General features: G+C 41.5%; 1 protein-coding gene across 2 annotated transcripts in view; it reads right to left on the reverse strand.

The window, feature by feature from the left end:
- Positions 1-912: 912 nt before the first annotated feature.
- LOC135487539 (leucine-rich repeat serine/threonine-protein kinase 1-like) overlaps positions 913-17,641 on the reverse strand; it is a 29,370-nt gene continuing 12,641 nt past the window's right edge. For both annotated transcript variants that reach the window (XM_064771317.1, XM_064771318.1), the window contains exons 14-31: positions 16,747-16,882; positions 15,422-15,516; positions 15,073-15,192; positions 14,613-14,812; positions 13,733-14,354; positions 12,953-13,389; positions 12,592-12,734; positions 11,957-12,101; positions 11,577-11,684; positions 11,137-11,229; positions 10,611-10,862; positions 10,024-10,275; positions 9,452-9,586; positions 8,700-9,124; positions 6,998-7,231; positions 6,428-6,603; positions 4,766-4,888; positions 913-4,357 (exon numbers count right to left, since the gene is read on the reverse strand). In XM_064771317.1, coding sequence (XP_064627387.1) covers positions 3,984-4,357; positions 4,766-4,888; positions 6,428-6,603; positions 6,998-7,231; positions 8,700-9,124; positions 9,452-9,586; positions 10,024-10,275; positions 10,611-10,862; positions 11,137-11,229; positions 11,577-11,684; positions 11,957-12,101; positions 12,592-12,734; positions 12,953-13,389; positions 13,733-14,354; positions 14,613-14,812; positions 15,073-15,192; positions 15,422-15,516; positions 16,747-16,882 — 4,070 coding nt within the window. In that variant the 3' untranslated portion in view covers positions 913-3,983. The remainder of the gene's footprint in view (positions 4,358-4,765; positions 4,889-6,427; positions 6,604-6,997; positions 7,232-8,699; positions 9,125-9,451; positions 9,587-10,023; positions 10,276-10,610; positions 10,863-11,136; positions 11,230-11,576; positions 11,685-11,956; positions 12,102-12,591; positions 12,735-12,952; positions 13,390-13,732; positions 14,355-14,612; positions 14,813-15,072; positions 15,193-15,421; positions 15,517-16,746; positions 16,883-17,641) is intronic.

Here is a 17,641-nt window from a genome sequence, read left to right on the forward strand (position 1 = left end):
TGTATACATAATTGTCTTTGATCATTGAAGTTTAAGGTTATTATATCTTATTATTGAATGATATGAATGGAATTAACAAAAATAACCTGTGTCCATCTTGTAACTTGACAATAATGGCATCATATGCACTAAATTTTGGCATAAAATCTGCTGTGTTACTCCACGGTGCTAGCACAGATCAGTTGGCTATCCACCGGACAAACCTACCATCAAGTATGGGTTCCTTGCTGCTGTGCATTTTTCTCTCTATGTGTTGCAAATCATTAGCTTACACTGTTAGGGAAAGAATTCCCAGGACACAACCTATACACCAAAACAAGACACTGCTACATAAGTAGACATCTTGTAACCCCACGGGACTCAAACTGAGAAGCACAACATCAATAACAATGTCAAATACACAAATGCAATCGCACTAAAACCAACAGTGTCACAACCTGGTCTTTCGCATCAGAGAAATGGACACAGCAAGGACTATGTCAAATACACATCATACAGACATGCAAAATCCAACAATGTCACAACCAGCTGGTCCTCAGCAACCTGAGAACAACTCAGACATGCATCACAAAGGTCTGTACTCCATTTGTCACAACCTAGCTGTGAGAGACTGTTAGCATTCAGACATTCCGAAAGCAAAGAAGTTAGGTTAGTTCGGGGCGATTGCCCAATCAGAAGTGCCGAATTCTGCATCACCAAGTTACTCAGTTGAACTGAGCCAATTGGATGGCCCTATATTGTGAGGTCAACTCTACTTTCAGAAACAATTGAATGCCCTTGCACAAGCTTGACATAAATGCATAGGACAGTGAAGAGCCAGAAACACAATTTGTTTATGCATTTGAACCTGGCCTATAATTGGTGAGAAACCCAAGTTTTGTAGCTTCTCAAATAAATAGAAAAAATCATGAATATACTGATAATTTATTGATTCATTTGATATCTAGCAAAATTATACAAAGGGACTACACATCTTCTTCAAGGTAATAACATAATTATCTTCTAGATAACAAGAATTAGTAATGATTAACAAATATTTTCAGCAGTATAGAACGCACCATAAAAGGTTCCATCCTGGAATCTGACATTATCAACATGATCTTCTCAAATTTGAAAGCTACTCTTACAAGAATCTGCTCAGTGTGAATGCAGACCTGGAGACCAGACTCCAGCTCATGTGCTTCAGACCAGCTGCCTAATGAAGAATAGAGAGGAATACTGGCCAAAGGACACCACCCTGGCCACAAAGCTCTGGGCTCTGTTTCATTACCGATAATGGAATGACTGTCTAGCGTGCATCTCAAAAATTCCGAACGCAGAAGAATAATAATAATAAAAGCTACTATTTGGAGAGAGGAAGAATTATAAAGAGAAGTTATTTTTTACGTAGAGCATTTAAAAGCTGTAAATCAATTGTCTTCTCCAATAAGCACCATGGAGAATCGATTCCCCATCTTGCTGAGAATCAGGTAGGCCTTCCAACTTGCCGAGCTGACCTGTCCTGGGAAAGGCTTAAGTTTGTCAATAATGTTGGAAAAACTGTGATTTTGGGGTCTTCCAATAACCTATGCGTTCATCTCCTAATGATTTGCAACACATAGAGAGAAAAATGCACAGCAGCAAGGAACCCATACTTGATGGTAGGTTTGTCCGGTGGATAGCAAACTGATCTGTGCTAGCACCGTGGAGTAACACAGCAGATTTTATGCCAAAATTTAGTGCATATGATGCCATTATTGTCAAGTTACAAGATGGACACAGGTTATTTTTGTTAATTCCATTCATATCATTCAATAATAAGATATAATAACCTTAAACTTCAATGATCAAAGACAATTATGTAAACATGTATAGCACCATTAATAGTACTGTGTATTTGAACAGTCATGGAAGGCAGATAATTAGACGGGCACAAGTTTTTGCTACAAATATCAAGTCGTACTACAGGGTGGACCAGAATAATTTTCCCTTGCACAATCGAATTCTATTCTGTAGCCATTGTGTGAGGGAAAATAATTCTGGGCCACCCTGTAGACAGGCACAAGTTTTTGCTACAGACATCGGGTCCAAGTCATACTAGACAGGCACATGTTTTTTCTACAGATATCAAGCCGAGAAAACATGCACAACTTTTTACTACAAATATCAAGTCATACTTAGACAGACACAAGTTTTTTTCTACATCAAGTCATACTAGACAGGTATCAATTTTGCTACAAATATTATGTCCTACTAGAGAGGCACAAGTTTTTGCTACAAATATCGAGTCATTCTCAACAGGCACATGTGTTCGGTACAAATATCAAACTATTATGTCCATGAAGTGTGGGCAAAAACCCTTGGTCCCAGTTCTTTTCACCTGGTCACACCTTCACGAGAAGATCGTGATCCCAAAGTGAAGTGAATTTTTTTAATGTGATGAATGATGAGGGAGATTAGGCGAGGGAGACGTGACCAAGCATGTTATGGAAATTTGACCAAGCATGTTTAGCTATATCATGATAGGCTGGGATAGGATTCAAATGTTCGACTGGCAACATCAGCAATGCTGTATGCATGGCTGCAGTAAGTCAAAGTTTGCTTGAAATGGACCGATATACAGCTTCCCGAAATTGGTGGCTTGCATTGGAACTAACTTTTTCCAAATTGTCCGTCATTAAAGGCATTCAAGTGTGTTGGTCAACCATGACTATCTCCTTTGTCCCTCCACCATAAGGCCTAGTTTCCCCTTATGTCATCATTATTTCGGACACTCAGCACCCCATTTCTGGAGAGGTGTATAGACTACAATTAACAGAAAGTGACCAAAAAATCATTGGGTTACTTTCCATATTTGTGACCAAAAAAAGTCATGGGCTTATATTCTATACCTAAATAGAGTAGAAGGCCACGAGCGTCAGGATGACGACCCCATTACAATATGTGTTCATCTGGACAGCAAAACAATATGTGACCCATCACAGCAAATACAGACGCATGTCGCTCTGAGCTTGGCAGGTTGAGACGGACTGTTTGTTCATTTCTCTATTGTCTGCCTTTTGTGAAATATGAGCACATCAATTTCTTCCATTATCTCCTGGTGTCATTTAGGCTCATCTTCTGTGCGACATGCGCCTGGTTTTGCTGCGACAGGTCACATATATAGCCACTGAACTTCTAAAATGTCTTATCACAACCATTTTTTATGCTGTGACTTGATTTCACCGAGTGACTGACAAATTACCCCTAGGTTTCGACATTTTTGCGATGTTGTTGTTTAGCTTGAAAAGTTGATTCAGTGATATTTGTGTAGCGTGAGAATGGAAGTACAAGACATGCAGTGAATATTGCATTAACCTTTATATAAGCACCGTGTGGTTATAAGAAATAATACTGGTTAACCTCTGGAATATCAACAAATAACAATGATCAAAAAAGTATATCCTTTGTAGCACATTTTTTTCTATATATTGGCACAATTTACTAAATAAGAAAGCACATGGAATTCCCTGAAAAATCTTCCTTCAAGTATCGAAAACTGTACATGGAACTAGGAAGTCTTCATACCCAACCCTATTATTGCTTCAAAAAATATTTCTGAAATAACAGTTTGAAGAGCGAAACTCTTGTGTATTTCAGTCTTCCTTAAGACTTACTTGATGAGTTATCAAGTGACCAACTCAAAGTCAAAGCTGGCCCAAAGTCATAGCCGGCCCAAAGTCAAAGTTCACCTAAACACGAAGCTGGCCCAAAGTTAAAGTCAGCCCAAAGTCAAAGCTGGCCCAAAGTCAAAGCTGTCCTAAAGTCAAAGCTCGCCTAAACACAAAGCTGGCCCATAGTCAGAGCTTGCCCACAGTCAAAGTTGGCCCGAAGTCAAAGCTAGCCCAAAGCCAAACAGGTCAAAGCTAGCCCAAGGTCAACACTAGCTCAAAGTCAAAGCCAGCTCCAAGTCAAATCTAGCCCAAAATCAAAGCTAGCCAAAACTCAAAGTTAGTCCATGTTTTTCAGTAATATTTCCAATTTTCTGCCAAGAATGACAGCAGGAATGTCCGATTTTGGAGTGAGTGTCGTCTGATTGTGGTCACCGTGGCAGACGACAACGTCTTCATAACATTCCTGTAACCTTTCCCGACCGTGATAATGTTCTTTGCGATCTGGTTATCTTGTGTTGGAGCACCAAACCTTGGGTCAAGGTCGCTTGAATCCTCAAAGGTCAACGGCAGTATGGCCTTGACGTAGATGTCGTCCTGTTCGTGACAGCGGAAACTTGTGATATGGTGCATGGTGGACTTGTCGATGACGATGATACAACCCCAGGTTGTACCCACATAGAGTTCGTTGTCGATTACATTCATGGCAGTAATTTGGGTTTTCCCAGCTGGAAGCAAAAATGATCAGAAATTTACAAAGTACTTTTGTTCACATGAATAGATTTTGGAATGTTTATTAACTCAAAATTGAAGCAAATTTTTTTTTTTGCCAAATTACGACGAAAACAAAGAAACTCATTCGAAGTCATGTTTTTACATTTCGGCTGATTTATTACATGAATTCAAGAAGTAAGCTTACTGTAAATCGACAAATACTGCAGCGACCTACAATTCAAATTGCTTGTTTGCAGTGGTCAGAGCAGCAGCAGGTCAGAACAAACCGCGAGTCAACATTAAAACCAGACAAGAAATACCTTCATTGCGCAAAGCAGCGATTATAATCGCCGGTCGATTTTATATCGCTCGTTTACGTGGCTTTTAGAACATTTTCGTAAAGAAAAAATCAAGAGACTTACGAAGTAATTTTCCATGTTGTATGATCTGTTTTTGATGTCTGTCCGCATAAGGAATCACGCGACTGCAGTCAAGGGAACGTTTGACTTTTCTCTCTACTGTATCCCATAGATAGACAAATGTACCTAAATAGACAACAAATAAGTGACACTAATGTGCAAGAGACAAGAACCAAATGCCAAGTATATTGTTGTATTTGTACAGGCATATTTGTATAGGCATGATACACCTGCAATGCATTATGTGACATCATTGTGTCATTGCAGGCGAAAGGGTAAAGAACTGTTGCTAAAATTCCCCGCGGAAAACTGGTCAAGAGTTGATAAAACATACGCAAACGACCACTCATTAGACAGCTGAATGAACACTTTAGCGGTGCCATCTATTTTGTGATGCATTTATATTTAGAAATTACATACAGTGGAACCCCGGTAACACGACCTCCCAAGGGACTAAGCCGAAGTGGTCGTGTTACCGGGGTGGTCGCGTTAGTGAATTTAAGAATCATAAGTAGGTTTTCCCGCCAAAACATCGTCCTAGCAGATATGCTGTGTGTACATTGACATGCATTAATGACTACGCCACCGGGTGATTCGATAATTTGTGTGTATATCACGAATAAAAAATCATTTTCTTGAGTGTTTTGCATTTAATTTACAATTTATGTAAATGAGTAAATAAACTGACGAGAGCTTATTAGACCAAACATTACATTAAAACTTGAGCATGCTAATTAGAGCAAGCATGTCATTCACACCATCGGCAGCTGCCCTTCTTGATGTCAAGCTAATATTCCCGCTAACATTGAGAGAGGTGATGTGAGAAGATGTTGAGAATTATTCCTGATGTCTTCCTGCTTTAACTTCAGCCAATTTGAACTGGTACTGATTAAATCATCTTTTTAAAAACGTATTTTATCAATATTACGACGTAGTAAGCATTCTTTACTTTGAGTATCGGTACTCTTACTAATCAACATAATTTATTTGTCCTAAAAACTACGTGTGCATGCCTCTTGACATCATTTAATACTAAATGATGAAAAACAAACCGTGAGTCGAAAAGAAAGTTTATTCTTCATTTTATTTGCGCTTACATTTGATCAAACTCACTTACACATCATTTATTTTCATATGGATTCCCATGGTCATTGTGTTCGAGGTGCTAACTATCAACACGGATTTGCGAGAAGGTGCCAATTGATACGATGCGGTCATGGTTGATTACGGCAATTAGGCCTCATGGTCGCGTTAGCGGGGTTAATTTGCAGTTTGGGACCGACCAAGCTGGTGGTCGCGGTCTGGGTACCGGGGTGGTCGTGTTAGCGAGGGCCAGTTAATGAGAATTAGAGAGAAAACCATTCGGGACCGGAGAATTTTGGTCGTGTTCGCGGGGTGGTCGCGTTACTGAGGTGGTCGCCGACCGGGGTTCCACTGTATTTTCTGAATTTTTGATCAAATTACCTCCAGCCCTGAAAGAGGTGCATCAAGTTTCACTCAGATGAATAGACATACGACCACGATGACTTCTTTTTACCTGCAGACAAGTGATCTTGTGATCACTTATTGCAGTGATAATTGTTGCAGGTTGCCATTACAATTGTTGCAGGTTGAAGTGAGAAAGTGTCCAGAAGGATTGAGGATTGTTTAACAAATTTCACCGACCTGGATACACATACGACCACAACGACTTTTGATCACTAGCAGATGTCACCAGGAACAATGTGTTGACGTCATTATTGTAGGCCTCGTAGTGATGTTCAACCTGCGGCTGTCTGTCGAGGTGGTTGGAATCCCAAACGAGTACGGCACCTTCTGCTTGTCCACACCAAACTTCATCGCTAAAAGAGAGAGGGTTTTTTTGGTTTTACCACGGAGCAAATACTGAAGTCATGAATGGTTGTTTTCATTGCCATCATTGCATGCTATTGCAGGTCCTATTCTAGACACTGTTACTTTGCTTGCAATCTTAAGGGTTGACCATTTGCACCACCATTTTGGCTAGAACTTGAAATCTCAAAGAAATTCAAACTCACGCAAAATGAAGTGATGCTAATTTCAAGGGCGAGAGTCTGTTCTCTTGAAAACAGAGACTCTCGCCCTTGAAATAGGCATTCACTGAGTTTTGAAATAGTTCTAATTGGTGCTCCTTCTTTTTCTTCTTCCTTCTCGCTTGCTCTTTGTTTTGCAGACAGAAGACATTAAAAACTTGATGAAAATAAAAATAAAACTTACTGGTGAGCAGAATTCACAGCTACAGCACAATTTATATCTTTGCCATTCCCGTAGAATTCCTTGATGTTGAGGTCATCAGCTTTAGAGTTCGGCATGTTATCACAGACTCTTATCCTGCCGTTGTCGAGGGTGATGAGGATGCGGTCAAAGTCCTTGAAGTACACGATGCTAGTGACCTTGACCCCCAAGGATCCACCGACTTTGACGCAGAGAGTCTCACGGTAGGTAGTTTGGCTGCAAGAGTAATAGAAGTTTTTTTTAACTTAGAGATACAGTGGAACCTCCCTTAGCGGACATCCCTCTATTAAGGACACCATCTCTATCAAGGACATGTGTTTTGGTCCAAAAGAGATTGTCTTCATTCATTTTAACCTCTCTAATCAGGACACCTCCCTCTCAAGGACATCATCCGTCAGTCCTGAGTGTGTCATTAACAGAGAGGTTCTACTGTATATAGGAGATGCTCTTGGTGTACAAGGCTAGGAAGGGAATGACACCTTACTATTTGGCTGATCTAATTCAAAATTACGAACCAGGCCAGAGTTCAAGATCTGAAGAACTTGGGCTGATTGTTGTCCAACGTTATAGACTATACAATTTTTGTTATAAGACTTTTGCAAGTCAGGCTGGCCAAATGTGGAACCCGCTTGACTCTTCAGTACAAGAGAGGGGTTCTGTGGCCAGTTGCAAGACAGAGCTGAAGAACCTGCTCTTTGAGGAGTACTTTTTGTGAAAGCGGCTGTGGGCAGGACACTTGGAATGGGTGCTTTACAAGACACTCTAATACTATTTACTATTCACTGAGCACATTTTTGTCTCAACCAGCAAAGGAGGCGTTGCGACTAGACATAGGTTCTAACCCATTATCCTTTGATTCAAGGATTGTGAGCCAAACATCATCCCAAGGATCTCTATAGAGAAAACTTGCATGGCATTGCAGCTCCTATCATCTACACACCACATGTAATTATTGATAACTTACCAAATAATGATAATGTAACCCCTATCATCTACACACAACATGTAATTACTGATAACTTACCAAATAACGATAATGTAACCCTTATCATCTACACACCACATATAATTACTGATAACTTACCAAATAATGATAATGTAACCCCTATCATCTACACACCACATGTAATTACTGATAACTTACCAAATAACGATAATGTAACCCCTATCATCTACACACAACATGTAATTACTGATAACTTATCAAATAACGATAATGTAACCCCTATCATCTACACACAACATGTAATTACTGATAACTTACCAAATAACGATAATGTAACCCCTATCATCTACACACCACATGTAATTACTGATAACTTACCAAATAACGATAATGTAACCCCTATCATCTACACACCACATGTAATTACTGATAACTTACCAAATAACGATAATGTAACCCCTATCATCTACACACCACATGTAATTACTGATAACTTACCAAATAACGATAATGTAACCCCTATCATCTACACACAACATGTAATTACTGATAACTTACCAAATAACGATAATGTAACCCCTATCATCTACACACCACATGTAATTACTGATAACTTACCAAATAACGATAATGTAACCCCTATCATCTACACACAACATGTAATTACTGATAACTTACCAAATAACGATAATGTAACCCCTATCATCTACACACCACATGTAATTACTGATAACTTACCAAATAACGATAATGTAACCCTTATCATCTCCGCACCACATGTAATCACCGATAGGACACATGACCAAGATCGAACTGGGCTGCTTCAGCTTGATACTCTTGGTCTGAATCGGTATCTCGTTCTCATAGGTGACAACTTCCAGCATCGCCCGCACCTGGAATGAGCTCAACCAGACGTCAGTCTGGGGGATGTCCTCGTCAAGGTCAACAATGTTGACGTCGAGACCGGGACGATTTGGAGTCCTGATTGACGTGGCACATCGGAGATTTTGACACATGTCCGGTGACACCGCTTGGCGGAGATGACAGAACTCTGGTGTCGAGGCAATGGCGATGATCTCGTCGGCGGAGGGGCGGTTATGTGGCTCTTGTTCCCAGCAGGTCACCATTAGGTCAAGGAAATGTGTGGGGTACAGGTCAGTGTCCTGAAACGAGGTTGAGGTCATCATCATATCATTACTGGTGTCGTAATACTGCTGGATTTTTACCGGAGGTATGGAGCTCACTTTAGGCTACTACCCACCTCTGCATTATTGCATTTTCATTATGACTGCATGCACCATCCCGACTTATATTTTGGTGTCAAAAATTATCTTCAAAAATAAGTCCAAACTTGAAAATCAATGATAAAAGGGTTTTTGAAAAAAAACCTAACATTCCCAAATCTCAAATCAAGAAACAAATTTAAAAGACCTTTATTTTTTATTTTTTACTTCATTTCTGCTATTTTGCACCTTTTCGGAAAAACTTACACTTTTCCGGAGATAAGGTCTGTCGCTGTTGAGTATGATACTCTTCCAGTTGGCTGCGTTTGACAACTGATCCTCCAGGGGGCGATGCAGTGTCAGGAGTTCGTAGATCAGCATCCCAAACGAGAAGCAATCCACCTAGAAAAGTAAAAAATTTAGACATAGGTGTCCAGTGAAGAGTAGCAATTACATGTACATGTGTAACGTGAGTTTTTGAAAGGCTGTGAAAGCCTGCCTCAAGTGGATACAATGACCTCAGACTAGAATGTAAAGTAAACTTTCACAACATATCAATGCAAAAAGACTTGGCCTCCTAAATTTGTTTGTTTTTAGTTTTTTCAAGTTTTTAAGACAGTACGACTACCCCACACACTGGAAAGTGCCAAATTTAAGTGCCTCTTTTTTAAGTTTTTGGATTTTAACTTTGGTTAATTCCAATTTCTTTCTATGTTCAAGTCCCAAAATATTGTTTTTGAGATTTTTCATTTTTTTTGTAAATGTAGGTTATTCGCGAAATCCGTGAAAAATAGAATTTAGAAAAACAAAATTTGGCGGTTTACGGTGAGTGTCCTAACCTTTTTTGTGTAGCTCTCCTCTCCCATAAACTGGATGACCTCCGGCGCAACGAACCCTGGCGTCCCGGCATACCCCTTCCCACCCGTCGGTAACACGGCACGGCTTATTCCGTAATCAGCTAGCTTGACGTCTACCGGCTGCGTCGGGTCCGTGTTGTGAGGAGGTGGCATGTTCCATACCATGACGTTGTCCGATTTCAGGTCTCGGTGGATGATGTCATGGTTGTGGAGATAGAAGAGCGCAGAAGCAGTCTGAAAAACGACGATATAGAATTGACATGGATTAAAGAACTAATCATAAAAAGATTGGCCAAAATTACAGTAGCTCCTCTCTATCACCCTCGAGACTGACAACTGCTGTCCTTGATAGAGAGGTGTCCTGATTAGAGAGGTCAAATTGAATGAAAATGACCAATTGGGACCAAAACTAGTGTCCTTAAAAGAGAGGTGTCTGCATAGGGAGGTTCTACTGTACTTAAGGGATTGGTGACAGACAGCTGTGGATTGTCCTTGGAACCCCTTGGAATACAACTTATTACCCCTTTTGGTGAGATGGATCACGTACGTGCAATTATTCACATTCCTACCTGAAGAATAATCTTCTTGATGGCATACATCGGGAGCCTGGCGCTATTCTTACGATATTCCTTCAACTTGGCATACAGTTCCCCCAGTGGCGCCACCTCTAATATGAGGCTGAGAGGTTGCAGACTGATACCCAGAAGCTGGACAATGTGTTTGTGGTTTAGCGTGAACATTATGCCACACTCTTGGCGGGCGATCAGGTACGACTTGCATGCCGCTCGCAAAGGGTCTTGATTCCAATTTTTTTGGTTTACCTGTAAAAGAGAAATTCAAAAGATTGTTAGTTTGAACCATCAATTTTCACAAGCGTTTAATTTTCACAATTTTTGTAGTGCACCATCAAACACAAATTTAAAAAGTGCAAAAATTTCAACTCTAGTGCATTAAATACTCTAATGCATCATATACTCTACATGTAATGTATTATATACTCTAATGCATTACATTTTAGGCAGCAAAGGTGATAGCAGTTAAGTAAAGAATGGATTAATGGCACTTTTAACATATCATATAAATTTTCTCTCCTACCTCATAGTTATCCATATCGCCAGAGTTTGCCTCATTCCCTGGTTTGATTGGTTCCAGCACCTTGATGGCGACCCCTTCTGTTCGATTCTGGGACTAAAAGGAACAGAACAACACTCAATTAAATACAAGTTGCGGTCAGTCGACCCCAGACCTGCCAGGTCGCCATAAAGCAGCCACCAGGGTGGGGCTCATGTAAGATTCAGGATGCTGTAGCGGCCTGCCAGGTTCATTCATTTTGCTCGGGCGGTGAAAATGTACCTTCTCATATCATGCTCGAAAGTCCAGTGCAGATCAGTAAGCTTGATTCGGTCGGATGAACATGTTGACAATAGGGCCTACAATAGGATACCATTGAGAACAACAGTCGCTTTGATAATGACTTTGACGCGGTAAAGGGCACTGTGTTGCTCATGCGAAATTCACTTTAAGGTTAAGCTTACCTTATAGATGCCTTTAAACACTGAACTGAAAGCGCCCCGGCCAAGGTATTTATTGCGTGTGATGTTATTTTGGTTGATGAGTTGGTGGTCATCTAGGTCGGCAAACACCTGAAGAGAAAATTTTAAAATGAGAGTGGTGCTCTTTTTTTCATGACAGATTGAAATATCGTGAACTCGCAATGCATCATCAGGATTTGACCTGGAGCACCTAAGCTGACCTCCTTGTTGTCTTCAGGTCTGATTCTACAATTCCAGTGTTCCACAGGCGTCGTAATCAGTTAAAATTGCGGAGCCAATGATTGACTTCATCTTCTTCTGCGTTTTTGAGAAGCATGCTAGACAGACGATTACAAGAATTACAGTAAACAATGCATACTTACCACATCTGGTGCAATGTGTAGTTCAGAATCTCCTGCGGTCGGCGATGCGATCTGGCGATGTTTCTCACAGACGATCATCTGTCGTTGTTGGGTTGCCAACATACATTCCTCAACAGTGAAGCAGTAAATTGCGTCATCAACGGTCCTGGAGGTAGAAAAATCATAAATTGTGTAAAATGAACTGCCATGCACAATATACTGCAAATTTTCGTGCGGTTTTATTCTTCCATCTCGCCAAAATATCTTTTTTTTAAATCCACACAATTTTTGTTTGGCAGATTACAATTTTTTTCCTTTTTTTCGTATAGAAAATATTCAGACTAATTCTATTTTTCGCGAATCGAGAGCATTTGCAAAATCCACCGAAGTTTGCTGATTATTGGCCGTTTCGACAATATTTGGGCGAGTTGAGCAGTAGGAGGAATCCAGGCAACCGGAGGAAACCTTTACTGTTGAAAAGAGTCGCTTCTCTATCACATGAGTATACTGGAACCAACCAGGAATCGAACCTGGGACCTATGAGCTGACAGGCCCCGATGTCACCATTGTGCCACCCGGACAGCCCTCTCGCAATACTGCAAACATCAAGATAGGCACCTCTTCTACTTGTCAGAAACCGTTCTTCAGATACTTACTCGTTGAGTATGGGAGAGATATCAGGTGGGAATTCATGGTGTACGAGATGAGCCTCAGAATCCAGCTTGATGGACCGCACAACCGACGCCAGTCCATTTCTGATGAACACTTGAGACCAACACTCTTCATCATCTGAGGAAACCTAAAAACAAAATAGGGTAAAATGTATTTTTAGAGTCGCCGCCACTGAAATGGCCCAACAAATATTGATGTCGTATTGGTCATACTCTGATCCCACACGTGACTGCAGAATACCGCATTTGGTGCCCAACTGTAGTTGCACACAACACACGCCATCTATGGGGAACAAATCCAGATGAGGATGTCAGAAGATACGGTGAAGTAGAATATAGCACCTACCTGTGTCTGTAACTCTGTCTGGTGAATAAAGCACCTCAGACACGGCACAATCCGCGTAATCAGGTACATGCCCTGGATATTCTGCGCGAATCGCAATCCGACATCAGGGTACCAGTCCTCCAGAAGATTATCAACATGACTGATAACAGTCGCAAGTAATTTTGTCGCCGATTTCAGATTGCAGGAGACATGAGCTCGGGTGGCGTCTGCTGTGATGTCCATCGTACTCGTTCGATCGGAGACCTTTAAGTCGATTGCATGGTTCGGCAGCAGAACTTCCAGGATAGACAACTGGTCGAGTTTGTTTATTGGACTCCATTGCCCCTCTTGTTGGAGAAGGAGTTGACATCGTCGATAATCGCACGGGAGGTCGGTGGTTTCTTCGGTGATTTCCCGCACCAGGAGCACGTGGGTGTTCATGTGGACTAGTTCGATGCCTGAAATTGAAGGGAAAATGTTGCCAGGGGGTCTGACCTAACATCCAAACTTGGTGGGTTTGATACGCGACACGGTAACATGGCTCGTGACCTTGAGCAAGTCGTATTACTTCCACTACCACCAGCACTGAATCAGAAAAAATAGGGAGATTCCTTGTACCTAGTGTCTATCCCAGGCTAACAAAAGATCCCATCACACAGAGAAAGACCAGTAGTCTACCATGAACTACTCCTACCCGGTAAAAGAGTTATTTGGCCATTAATTGGTACCTAACCGTAGCGGCACGCACCCAAATGGTCACAATTAGAACAAACACAGAGGTGGAGTATAAGAAGAACCTACCTGTTTGATAACATAGCCACTCAGGTCTGCTTATGGTAGAGGCTAGGTCTGCATTCTCTTCAATCTCTGGTGGCGGTTTGTACATATCATGGACCGTCTGGTTCATGCTTTGATCAGCCAGCAGACGTGTTATCAGACGTGCCCAGAACCCGCTCGGAAAATACGACATCAGGTACAAACGGCGCAGCGACTTCATTGTCTCAGTCTCAGGTTTCATCTCCACGGTAACAGAACCTGGATGCAAGGTTGGTACAATGGGTTCTCGCTTCACCTTGGGTGAGGCCTGAGGTGTCCTGTCCGGTGTGGGAATGTGAAATGACGATCTCCCCACCTGTCTGGTGAAACCTTCTGGTATGAAATTTTCCTTCACTGGGCCGACTCTTTCGTGGACAGACCCACGTTCCGAAACGGAGTCATACGACACTGTGGAAGATCGTGACTCTCGCGATTCCCTAGATCCAGGTTCCATTAGACCAGGTATCGTACTGAAGATGCGGTTATCGACTGCACCACTAGAGGGCTCCTCAGGAGGCATGTACGTTGCTGCCGGGCTTGGATTCAGGTCTGAAGGTCTTCTCCCTCTCTTCTGGTTTGGAGACACTTTAGGCTTCTTCAAAGGGATCTGAAAGCGATGACAAATAAAACATCAGTGGACTTAGGATTGACAGCAATGCAAAGCTTTGTAACAGATCACCGAGTCCTCAGTTGGATTTTACAAATGTAGAGCAACATCTCTTTGTTATTAAAATAGCTAGAATCAACAAGTTCAAAAGCAATTTACTGTCAAGAAAACCCCAGCACAGAAAGTTCTAGAATCTATGAGAAATCTTTTTGACTCCTATTGACTGGACAAGCAGATGATCTCGGCAGACATTCTTACCCAGACCTCCTTGATATTAGGGTGCTTCTCCCGCAGCTGTTTCTCAGTGGGCAGCAGCTGTGGTATGATCAGATTTTCATCATCGTACTGGAGGCCAAGTTCAAACTTGTTCATCAAGTCAATGATGTACTGTTCTACTTCCTTGTGTTTGTATGGCGAGTTGCGGAAACGGTGCTTCAGTTCTCCGATGCGTATTTGACCTGATGGAAAGAAGACCTAAGAGAGTGAGTCTTCTTCTTCTTCGGCGCCAGGCCTTTCAATTGCTATGGTGTAAGAGGGCGCCACTGTCCCCTAATTAGCAAAATGATTAATAAAAAAAGTTGTGGGTTTTTAGGGGTAATTGACCTCCCTGAAGCCTTTTCTACACTTCCAAATGCTCAATTCTGCTCCAAAATGCCTGAAACACCCAAATGTGTCATTTTCATTTGGAGACAGAGAATCAGAGATGTACAGTACTTACCATTTCTTGGTGTAGAAGGATCTTCATTCTCTAACACACATGTCAGCATGTCGCACAGCCACTGAGGTTCTAAGAAGTACAGGTGTTGGAGCGTGGGATCGTCATAATGAAGCAAGACACCTGGAAAAAACAGATAAATAAGGTAAAGGTGATACAATTAACAATAAGGTATAAGTGATGCAATTAATAATGAGGAAAAAGTGGTACAATTGATAATAAGGTAAAGTGATACAATTCATAATGAAAATGAAATGCATGGCATGAAAATTGCCAAAAAAATTCAGTTTTTTGCTAAATCCTGATAAATTAAGTGAAAAATATTCTGTTAAACCTAAGCTACTTAACCCACCGTTTTCATGAAGGAACTGTGTTGCCTGAGCCAATTCGTTGTGACTGGCGAACGTCTGCTGCTTGACTCGCCTCATCTTCTCCATTACCTCATAACTGAAATATAAACTAGAAATATATAACGCAATTGGGGCAAATTGCGAATGTATGCCCCCGCTCTGGTGTGTTCGGTGTGTTAATATGTTCATTGCGCGCGTTATTTAGCCTATAAATATGAAATTGTGGCTATAAGCGCACCTCGAATAGGGAACCTCCCCCACCATAGGCCATTACACCACAAAATGTTGAAGTCTGTATGACATCTGGTTCTTCCATAAATGAGCGGAATGCAAAAATCTAAGATGGCGGCTGGAGGCCATTTTGGATTCTGGAATGCGCCCAAAATCGATAGAGAAACTCCCCTACTGAAGACCATTACACCACTAAAGTTTGAAGTGTGTCAAACCTCTAGTTCTTCAGTTAACAATTGGAATACCAAAATCTAAGTTGGCTGCTGGCAGCCATATTGAATTTTGGGTCAGGCCCAAAATCGACAGGGAACCTCCCCTAAACAACCTCATCACACCACATAAGTTTCAGGTGTGTCACTCACTTGGTTCTTGAGTTACAGGTCGGAATGCGAAAAACCAAGTCGGGCCTGGCAGCCATCTTGGATTTCAGATCGGGCCCAAAATGGATAGGGAACCTCCCCTACACTAGGTAATAACACCACATAAGTTTCAGGTCTGTCACTCACTCGGTTCTTAATTTACGGGGCGGAATACAAATCACCAAGTCGGGGACCTGGTGGCCATCTTTGATTTCGGGTCTGGCCCAAAATCGATAGGGAACCTCCCCTACCATAGACCATTACGCCACAAAAGTTTGAAGACTGTTGGACCTCTGGTTCTCCAGTTAACGAGCGGAATGCGAAAATCTAAGATGGCGGCTGGCGGCCATATTGGATTTTGGAACGCGCCAAAAAACAATAGGGACCCTTTGACACACTAGGCCTACACCCCCTAAAAATTTCAAGTCAGCCGAGCAAGGGGTTCTTGAGTTATAGTCTGGAATTCAGTGCGGCGGACGCGGACGCGGCAGCGGCTGGAAACCACCCAAGTACATAATGCCCCCACTTTAGCGGGGGCATAATAACAGGTAAGAGCAATGGCAAAATTTTCGCAATGTCCTATTCATGTGAATTCATGAGAAAAAAATTCTGTCACAAATATCAAAGCTATCGGTAATTCACCCAACATTTTCATGTAGGAATTGTGTAGCTTGAGCCAAAAAAACCTCAAGGAAGATGTTGGCGTTTACAATATATCAACAGACAGACTGACGTACTTGTAATGTTTTGTGGTAAGAACTGGTCCCTCCCCCTTTTTTCTCTTCTCCAAGGCAAGCTCCGTTACCACATCTTCAAGGTCAAGGTAGCGGTGTGGAATCTCCTGCTTCACAAATGGACGCTTTGAGGAGGGGTCTGAAAGTATTTGAAGAATATTCCTACATGGGGCAAAGAATTAAGGTACAAATATGGGCCAAAGAATTGAGGTCCAAAAAGTACATGACACCCTTGACTCCCCTCTTCATTCCTCTAGCTTTGGGATAAATGCAGAGTAAGGAAGGATCCTTTATTTTGCTTGAAAACTAGGCAAAAGGGAAACGCATTGACAACTTTTCTCTGGGAGATGCATTCACGATAGGATGAAGCAAAAGTTTTGGGAGCTATCACTGCAAGTTTAGGTGAGGAAAACATGCTGATGCAAACATGACAATCGTGAGCATGAGCGCGAGGAAAATTTCTTACAATCAAAGTCAGAGCACTTGTCTGTGTCGTCCTTGTTTTTCCCGACTAGAATAGAAACGTGCATCTTAACACATGTAGCCTAATGTCAGAAACGAAAATGACTCTCTGCTTAGCACATTGCGAGGAGACATTTTAACTTACAGGGTTACGCCGTACGTATTTAAATGTGGCACAGGAAAATAGAAGATGCAGTTATACACAATGCCGCTGTGCACTTATTGTGCATGCAATTGCAGAAACTTGGTACATATAGTATATGTATATTTGTCTACACAACGGCAATGTTGACATTTATTTTAGTATGTATTCACGCAACCAGAAACTTCTTAATTCAATTATAACTTTCAAATATTTAATGAATGGCGTAGGCCTTTAAGACATACCCAATGAATTTTGACATGGAAAAGCTCGCAGAAAAAATCACGTGGATAT

This window comes from Lineus longissimus, chromosome 5, assembly GCF_910592395.1.
Source record: "Lineus longissimus chromosome 5, tnLinLong1.2, whole genome shotgun sequence".
Classification (NCBI taxonomy): domain Eukaryota; kingdom Metazoa; phylum Nemertea; class Pilidiophora; order Heteronemertea; family Lineidae; genus Lineus; species Lineus longissimus.